Source organism: Mesitornis unicolor, unplaced genomic scaffold (genome assembly GCF_000695765.1).
Source record: "Mesitornis unicolor isolate BGI_N332 unplaced genomic scaffold, ASM69576v1 scaffold27805, whole genome shotgun sequence".
NCBI classification, from domain to species: domain Eukaryota; kingdom Metazoa; phylum Chordata; class Aves; order Mesitornithiformes; family Mesitornithidae; genus Mesitornis; species Mesitornis unicolor.
The window spans coordinates 97,201-107,400 of NW_010186810.1; the positions used below are offsets into that span (position 1 = coordinate 97,201).

At 41.0% G+C, this 10,200-nt stretch overlaps 1 protein-coding gene across 1 annotated transcript in view; it reads left to right on the top strand.

Annotated features, from left to right (window-relative positions):
- Window positions 1–9,789: 9,789 nt before the first annotated feature.
- LOC104541249 (alpha-1-antitrypsin-like) overlaps window positions 9,790–10,200 on the top strand; it is a 3,585-nt gene continuing 3,174 nt past the window's right edge. Inside the window, 1 exon segment of the mRNA XM_010185253.1 lies at window positions 9,790–10,200. Within this exon segment, the coding sequence (XP_010183555.1) occupies window positions 9,790–10,200 (411 nt within the window).

A 10,200-nucleotide genomic window follows, 5' to 3' on the forward strand; every position in this document is an offset into this window, starting at 1 on the left:
AAACTCATGGTTGCTAAGACAGAGCAGAGGCTTCGGGAAATAACACATGGAGCAACTTCCTGCACCATTTGCCTCCCAGGTCTCTGCTTTTGACAGTGAAGGCAAGGAACTGCAGGAGAGCTGCACTGGAAGTTTACACACTGGAGTGTGAGGAGTGGCTGCTGCCAGCAAAAGTATCAAACAGGGCACCTTTGAATGCTGGATGGGCTTGGGATGAGGGATGACCTACCAGTATGTGGGGCATCCCCACAGTTGTCATCCCCAGCAGGTTGGCCTGACCTGTGGCAGGGACCTGGAGTGGGAAGAGGAATCATCCCAAATCTCTCTGGAAAGGGAGGATGTGGAGAGGACAAGAAAAAGATTTAGTCTCATGCCATGCATACATAGAAGGCAGTAAAATGCCTGTATTTCACAGTATGGAGGTCCATAGAGCAGGGGGCTAAATATACCTGGCTGATGCTACTCTCTGCATAGTCCTGGTGATGTTCTTTAAGAACTGGACAATTCTGCAAAGTTTTTGTGGAAACAGGCAGCATTTTGTCCTAATTCCAGGAAAATTGTGTGGGTCTGCCTTTCATCATTTGTCCATGTTGGTTTTGAGTGACAGAGAATATTCTTCCTCATGCTGTTTACTTGTATTAGTGGTAGAGAAGGAAAGGAAGGATTCTGATAGACGTAAGCTAAAAATGTCATTTACGTACTGCATTTCATTTAGTCTATAGTAAACACATGTATTTTGCAGTGTATTAGATTAATCTGGAGGTAATTTTATTAACACCCTTTAATCTTCCACTAAACCAAAACTAGATCTGATTAGGGCAGGTTAATCCCATACATGCATTCTCTTGGTCTGTGGGACAGTTGGATCCAAACAAAGCCCTAGGAGAGAACTAGAGCTCCTTTATATCCTGTGAAGTGTTGTCCACTTGACTTCCTGCATTAACAGTCAGCAGAAGGGGACAATCAGCTTGCAGTGGAATATGTGACCCACTATCATAACTAATATCAACCTCCTATCATAACCAATATCAACCCCCTAATCAATCCAAGATAAATGACCTGCTGTGAGTGTGTTAGCCCTGACCTGACACACTTACAGGAAGTGCTAAGGAGAAGAACTCACCTAAAGAGAGTGTATCTCAGCCGAGAAACCCTGCAAGGAAGGGTGGACTCACTGGGATGGGTCCCTGAAGGGCAACAGAGCTGTACCCCAGCAGATCTGAGAGTCAGATTTCTCTTGGCAACCTCTGAGCCATGTGGGAGATGGTCAGTTTGTTCTAACTGACCTTGTTTATGGTTCACTGGGACTCTGTTTGCTGACAGAACAGCTTCTGTCAGTAAAGCTCTGTTTGCTTTGCCCCATGACAGAGTCCATGTAGTACATTGTCGGAAAACGCGAATTGGTGGGATTTCAGAGCTAATGCAGTATGTATTCAACGTGTTTTACCTTCCATCAGTAAGGAAAGGAGCTGACTCAATGCCAAAAAGGCACAAAGCAATGTTATAATCACAGAAACTCCAGTTGCTCCCATAGGTCCAGCTATTCAGATGCTACCAGTGCTTTGGACTTTCCTTTCTCATTCCCAGCTATGCGATTTGAGTCCCAACCCTGGCATCTGGAGAACTCGAAGGGACACCCCAGCCCTCTCCCCACAGCCGTGTTATCTGGTCAGCCCTTGATCGCTGCTAATATTTCAAAGAAATGTGAATTCACTCAGTTGTAAGCCAACCCCATTCTAATTGTTTCAGTAGATCCAGCATAACAAAAGGAGCAGGCTTTTTCCCTGTACTCACTCTCATTTCAAGCAGAGAATCACTAAGCTCTTAAAACCCAGTTGATTATGATAGTTCCTGGGCAGGATGGTTTTTCACTGTGGATTCTGAGACCCAGGAGTGCCTTTATGGCAGCTACAGGGCACAGTCAGCACCTCACAACCCAATTCATCTTTGACATGATTCTAAGTGGCTTTTGGAGGTACTAAAAAAAAACCCAAACAAGGTCATAGCAGTGTTACTCCCTAATCCAGCATTCAAGTCTTGTCTCCAAAGCACAGAGGCATTAGGGTTTCCCAGCAGAAAAATGTGCAAGAGAACTATGAACATCTTAAAAGGCAAACATGTCAGTGAAGACTGCAGTGGGAACTAGGACGAGTGCAAATTATCGGGACGGAAAGAAGCATGAAGACCACCATGGGCCATGTATCTCCACTTCCTGTGACACATCCTCCTAGTCATAGCCATGCATCCAAAATTCCCTGCTGGCCAGTGCAACTCTGCCCTCACCCACACAGTGCTGCATTCATTAGATTTAAACCGAGCACACGTATGCAATAGTGATATCATCCATTCCCTGTAAGCTGTTAGCCAGCAAAGACTGAACTGAAAATACCATTTGTAAATTCTTAGTCCCAGGTTTAACAGAGAATCCATTTTTAAGTAACTTGGTCATTGTACTTTCCTCAGACAATTGGTTTTAAAGAAAACAATATAATTCATTCATTTCATGTCGATGCCCTTGAGTATGATTAGAGCCCTGGTTACACAAACCCAGCTCAGCACCAATGTTGTTGCAAATGACCTTGCTGGCTTCTTGTAAAAGAGAATTTCTATGACGAATGTAGATTTTCAGTTCAATCCTACCCCTGGAGATGAATTTATTACAAGTGAATTAGCCTGATTTCTACAAATGAGTCTTTATTTCTCTTCTACTTGATTGCATTCAGTTTTCTTTTCCATAAGACACCTGGGAACAAAACACTTATGATTTATTGCTTTAGTAAACAAGAATGTATCCTTTGTGGTTGGAAAACTTCTGCTGACATCAGTGTGATGCTCATGCAGAAGGTTTGAAGAAGGCTTTGCCTGACTTGTGCAAATGTCTCATTAAGGAAAAGTTACTACACTGTTTACTACCTCATATAGGAAACACAGACCACGTGGAAGATGCTCTGCTGAAGGAAAATATTTGAAAGGAAAAAACCGACATAGAATAAGGTAATTTATAAGTGTTGTAGTCATCATAAGAACTTTGGTTGCAGCCAGTAGAGAAACTCAGAGCAAAAGAAAACATCTGTGCCCAGAGGAGACGACAGATACGATGAAAAATAGGTCCTGAAATGCAAATGTGTGCAAAAGAACGCATATGCCAAGACCTCATTTAGATTTGCTGTTCACACAGAGCCAGATTCTTTAGCCATCAAAAAAGCCACTCCATAGCTCACATATTCAAGGGACAGATACTGGAATGTACAACTCGAATTTATTTTCTATTCCTATCTTTCAAGAGCTCTGGTAAACCTTATGGATGAAATTTTAACATACCTTGGGCCTCAGTTGCCCCAGCCAGAGATCCCTGTGTAAGGGATTTTCTTAGTGCTTGTTTAAGGCCACATCTGCAGTAGAAAGACAAACAACATAAGGCATCAATTAAAATTTAAATAGTAATGCCAAGGGTTTCTCTGTGTAGACAACTTGATTCCAAAATGAAAGATTTATTCTGCGGTGAACTTTTCACTTTAAAAGTTGTTTGCATGAGAAGTGTTCCTTTACATCAAGAGAAGATCTGTAGGGCAAATTCTGCTAGAAAAAATGTTGCCGTTTCAGTATACTAAGTATGAGTAGTAAGATCCTTGCGAGAAGCCAAGCTTATAGTGTGACTCTGCTACACTGCTTTCTGCAGGTAGAGCTGTAAGTGTGGAGCCTCAAGTTCCGGGGATTACAGAAAAAAGAGCTCTGTGCCACCATCTTCTGGTAAAATCAAGGAATGGACATCACAAATTCTGTCTCGTTTTGAAACCAGAAAGAAAATATTTCTAGCTTGCTATGGCTGTGTCAGTGGGGATTTTTATTTTCTTGTTATGTTTTAGCTGCAGGATTGGTGAAATGCTGCACCTGAACTGACTGCAGTCACTCAGGAGTAAGGGCTTGGTGCCATGATAGGGAGTTGGTGTACAGATCAGCTCAGTAGTGAGGAAGGAGGCAAATTAGATATTAGAAATTATTAGGGAAAAAAAAGAGAGAGAAACAGATAGGAACATTGTGCCACTCTCTGTATCTCTGGTTTATCCACATCTAGGTGAGACTATGGAGTTCTGGTCTGGTAATAACAGAAAGGATAAATGAGAACTGGAAAATTTTTAGAAAAGGGTAGTAAGGTTAATCAAAGGTCTGGAACAACTCCTGTTTGCAGTGAGAGGTCTTCAGCCTGGAAAAGTGAGAACTTAGAATTAAGAAGACAAAAGTTATTTCTGGCACACATTGGGTTAATAGAGACTGAACTTTTACCATTCTTCTAATGTCAAACTACAGACCGTCACCTGAACCATGCAAGAGCCAGGTTCAAAGCCAGTAAAGGAGGTGGTTCTGCACACAACAGATCCTGCAGCCCCAGAGGTGCACCAGCACAGTATTTTCTCCTCATGCATCTCCTCCTGGTGCTCCCCTGCATGACAGACCTGGGCTGGGAGCACTTTGTGAGGACCTCCTCAGCACCAGCCCAAGGAGACTGAACAGGGGTTCTTCAGCTCTCAACCATCCCTTGCGCTGCCAACCTCAGGGTTTTCTTATTGAGTGAAGATGTGAGCTAATATAATAGGAAAGGTCAGAAGAGACCTGCGTTTACCCAGGCATGATGGACAGACTGTCTATTATGGGCTGCAGAAAGCAGCGTGCTGCGTCCTCCCATTACATAGTCACTGCTCTGACATAAATCTAACTTGCCATCAGGCGCCTTCTATCTTAGAAACATCTTTCTGCATTGGCAAAGTGATGTCCATGACTATATCTCTATCCATAACTGTAGCTTTTGTACTGAATGTAAAGCTGTGGAAACTTAGGTCATCTGCATTTCTTTGATAAGCAAACCACTTCCAGTCCAAAGCATACAATGAACAACAGGTCAAAGATGCAAAATTTTATCATTTTCCAGTTCTGTAATTTGCTGTCCACGCTTGGAAAAACCTTTCTGCAGGACTCTAGTTTAAGGCTCAAAGTCCTCACTTAGAATCAGTCAATAATTTAAGTTTGAAGGACTGCTGGGCTGCTCTGCTCCAGATTGATGGCATGTGTAGCTATAGCTTTACCAAGGTGGATTCTAGATGGCGATGCTTCCCAGTCACTAACACTTCATCAAAGCAAATGTCTTTTATATGCCATGCTTTTCCATAGACTTCCTGGATTTGCCAACTGGATATTTGCTCAAAACAACTTTGTCACAGTTCTTCAGTAGGTTTTACCAGATAACTAGAGTAAAGCTGAGATTCGGGAATGTTAGGCTTTTAGAAATTGTTTTTTAAGGTTGTCTACTTCCAATGATATCTATTAATGAATAACAAGGGATCTCAATTGAAATATATGGTGATCTGGAACATGCAGTCTGGTTATCAAATGTTATAAAATAGTTTTATTGTTTAAAAAACCTACTCTTCATCCATTTTGTACTGTTTAATCACTCCAACAAGTGTTGGGCTTCCACAAGCTCTTCCCGGAGAGGACATAAAAGCTAATGATAATTAAAATGGAGATACATCATTATAAAAAAATAGTGTATAATATATTGGTTTTTTTTTCAGAAGTAAATGTAAGGATGATGAAAATATTCATAATAACTAGTGAGAAATAGAGTCACATGGACTGTGAAAACTAAGAAAGTGTGACTCATACAACCTCAAACACAAAGAAAATAGAACAACCAATTTGGTTTCCAAATGAAACAGCATCATTTTCTTGTGTTTGTAGCCACTTGCTTTCTCTTAGCCACCCTCCATAACATTGCAAATGTCAGTCAGGCTTAACAGAGAGATAGGAGATAGAAAAACGATTATGCTGCTCTGAAAATCGGCAAAATCCAAGTTCATGCCTGCTGTGGGGAAGGCAGGCAGGACTCAGCTGCTGGTGGCAGCAGGCAATGAGTGCATGACAGGGAGTCACATCCACATCCCCATTCCCATCCCCATTCCTATTCCCATCCTCGTTCCCATCCCAGTTCGCATCCCCAGCCCAGCCCCAGGAGGGGGTTTGATACCAAACCATCACAATACTTCAAGATCAGGTGAAGACAGTTTCTACCTCACCACAGCTTGCTGGAAGGAATCTACATTTAAGAAAAAATAAAATAACAAATTAGTGATAGTTAGCAGCATAGTCTGTTCTGATGACAGCTTCTCTGAAAGAGTTAATGTCTCTCAGCCTGGGTAATTACAGCCTAATCAACTTATTTCATTGCCTCATTTCATATCAGGATGGAAATAAAAAAATCTCACTTTTATTAGTTTTTAGCAAAAAATGAGTTAAAACATTGTGGGAATTTCTGCATATAAAATCTAGTATGTGTGCAAATCTTCAAAGCTCTTGAAAAAATGTTTTGCAGTTATTGTTATGTTATCAAAACATCACAATTAATTTGAGAGAGCATTTCTTTTTTTTTTCAATTCAAATCATAAGACATTAATTATTGCCACAGGTTCTGATTTAGCAAAGATAATAATTATCTTTAGTGGAACTACTCACATGCTACTCATGACTAGAATTAACAACGCTTGCACGTCCTGTGCAATCAGATAAGACATTCAGAAACAGTTCCTAGAGCCTTTGTTTCTTGTTCTACTTAACCTCTTCTTGGAGGGGAACCTAAATTTCCTGTCTCCCAGAATTGTGCTTGCATTATTAGGTTACTACGTCATACAAGTTGATCTTTCTTCAGTACTATGACTACCTATAGGTGTGTGCGTATTTAAATAGATGAGTATTACATGTCTTTCACATACACACAATTAACCACACGTCACACATAGGGTTTTTTTTATATTTTATTTGAAGTTTAGACAGAACATCATCAGAAGGAAGGCTGGGAATTGCCTTTCCTTTCACCTTTTCATCAGCCTCTTGCAGCCTGAAGTTGAGCTGTTCCCCTGCCAAGTGGATGATTCGGGTCTGATTCTCTTGCGTTGAGCAGTTCGTAAGACTTGAGGGTATTGTGTCCAGACCAAGTGCTCCAGTTGTTAGGTTAGTAAGCAAAAGACAGCTGAGTTCAAAAAGAAAATTATCTGCTCTGCTCTGTTTTGCTGTTTGACTGTGCATCCATGTGAGACAACCATGGGACAAGAGCCTTCGTTTGAAATTGAGAGGGAGAGGGTGCGGGACCCTTTCTAGTGTTTCCTTGAGACTTCTAAATGCAGCTCCTCACCAGTGTGCTCCCATTCAGAGCTGCTCAACGCCTCATATAGGGCATGCTGACACCTGACCAAGCTTGGGGCTCCCAGATACTTGGGAGCTTGCAGAGAGGAATGCATGTGTTAACCTGGCCATGGTTCTTCACTGTGTAGTACAGGAGTTCTACTTTCTCTATATCTATGCTCTTTTCTGAGAATATGGTGAAGTTCTTCACTAACAGAGCGGGAAAAAAAATCAGTATCTTCAAAATTTACACTGTATTCCTTTTGAAGTTTGTGTTTGGCAAGAGCATCTGCCAGGTGACATTTTTCTGCACATGGTTCAGCAGTAAAAGCTGAACATGTGAGAACGACACATTCACACAACAAAATCCTTCTGCGTTACGATATATCTTGTGTTCGCTTTCCCTCAGCTTCTATATTTAAGATTCAGTTATCAAGATTTGTACATGAAGAATGAATGTCTTGAAGACAGATGAAGTAAAACCTGCATGAAGAAACAAGTACATCTGGGTTACCTGATAGAAAACTGCCAACTAAAATGGACGCTATATTTAATGGAAAATGAAAAGCTTCTTCTAGGTTAGTCCTTTAGGAGAACTTACTGTCAAGAGGACCAATTAGTGACATTCTAGGAGACTGTATGCAAGTTGTCGGTATCAAAACCCCACAGTTTAACACTGCTGAGAAAGTGTGTTCTGTTTTTCCAGCACATTGAAATTTTTAACTAGTCGAGGAATAGTTTTTTCTCTCTTTCTCTAATATCACGGCAAAGTAGAAAAATACATAACAAAAGGAAATTAAATTTAAAGCTGTAAAAGCACAAAACCTCAGAAAACAGAGAAAAATAAGAGTTAGCTGTCTTGGAGGGTAATGAAGGAATTATGTGCATTATCTTTTATATATCCAGTTGTTTGGCATACTGGAACCTGGAAGAGGAAGTCTTCTGGATGAATTAGCTACTTGCTGGGCAACATGGCATCACAGAATTGCTATCCCCTGATGTAGTTAAGCTGTAAATCATAGTCTCATGATGCTCTCCAAGCTATAGACCACAATAAATGTGCTTTTTCTATTGTAAGCAACATAAAAGTTCTTTCCTGCTTTATGTGTTTTTAGGTATCATCAGAAGGTAGCTTGAAACACACACAGAATCTTTGAGACTGATAAATATACCTTTGGTTGGAAAGTGAAGAAAATAACAAGTAATAACAAGCAAAGTAGAAAGAACTTAGATTCTCAGCAGAGGTTATGTATATCTATGTTTTTCTTTAAAGGGAAGATGTACTACAACATTTCATTTTAAGTGTTCTGTTAACAGAACACTTCTGTTCTGTAATCTGTTCTGATAACAGATTGAGACCAAGGTTATAAAATTGTCTGTTGTATCTCAGAGAAGGGCCTTAGCAGAGTATTGTGGTTGTAAGGCCAAACGTTCAGTCTTTAGAAAATACCAAATCTCATTCTGCAATCCTGGCAGAGAGGTTACGACTCCGGCAGTGTCCCCATCAGGACCAAGCTCAGAGGAGGGTCTGACAAGGAGGTTGTGCTCCTTGGTGAGCTGCGTTGGCAGCTTTGTCCCCTGCAGCCAGACCCAGGCAATGGGTGACTTCCACGTGAAGCCACGGCGTGTGGCTCCAGCCACCAAGGGCACGGCTCTCCTGCCAGGCGCCCACAGCAGCACGTTCCTCCTGTCTGTTAGCTGATGTCCGGGTTGGACAGACTGACCAGGATAGCCAGCATCACTACAGCTTGCTGTGCACTGGCAATTTTTATTTGAACTAATTAATGATTAACGGGGGTGTTTTGCTTAATCCTGTTCAATGGTACCGAAGAGAAGAAGGAACAGACAGGACCAGATGGACGCAGCAAGATCCTTTTTGTAGCACTGTAAGTACCCTTTGAGTTTTCCCTTGGATTGTTTGGACATTTCATTTTGGGGGATTATGTAGTTGCCCTGGAAGGGTAACTTTTAACATGTAAACAGAGGGATATACCTGTTATGCAAAAAATCGAAACATGACAAAAGCTACCAAGGACTGGATGCTTGTGAAGAAGACATTTCACATAATTAAATAAAAATATGTTTTGGAAATAGAGATGCCTATAGACTTCACTACCACAGTGATTTAATATTTTTTCTTCAAAGAAACTGTAAAAGTATTTTGTAATTTTGGTCCTAGACAGTGTGATCTGAGCTTATATCACATTTTTGTTTAACACAGATCTAATTCTCTAATAATTTGATGAATTAAAGATGACTGACAGGGCTGCAGTAGCCATCCTGCAGTACAGAGTACAAAAACAACCTCTACCAGCTACTCTGGGGAAAAGGTCATCAGCTTCCAGCTATTTGCAAATTTAAAAACAAATAAGTCCTACCCTATTTTTTAAAAGTTAGTATGATCAAAATAACCTCTTTTGAGAGAGTACTTGATTATTCTTTCTGGAGATCACTGCCATGCATCAGGAATGTCAAATACAGAAGTGTGAGATTTTGGAGAACAGGTGTGTTCCGAGAGCCTCATTTGAATTGGCTGGAGCACACAACATGAAGAAATTAATTTCCATGACATGTTTTGTATGGCTTATTTCTTTTCCAGAAACAGGTAAAAGGAAAATGAAGCCCACCTTCTACTTGTGCTTATTGCTGGCTGCTTTGTATACTGTTGCCCAGTGTCATCAGCACCCTCATTACCGCAATAAGCAGGACAATCCTAAAGGGAAGCATTACCCAGGACACAGTTCTCATGGGGAAGGAGTTTATCCAGTTAAGAACAAAACTTTTATCAAACTAATTCCCAGCAATGCTGACTTTGCATTTTCATTTTACAAGCTGGTGGCATCTGAAGCAACAGATCAAAATATTTTCTTTTCACCCATAAGCATCTCCGCTTCCTTTGCGATGCTGGCACTCGGTGCCAAGTCAGCGACGCTGACACAGATTTTGGAAGGGCTTGCTTTTAACCTGAAAAAGACTCAGGAGCAGGAAATACACGAAGGGTTTTGCCAACTCCTTCACATGGTGAAC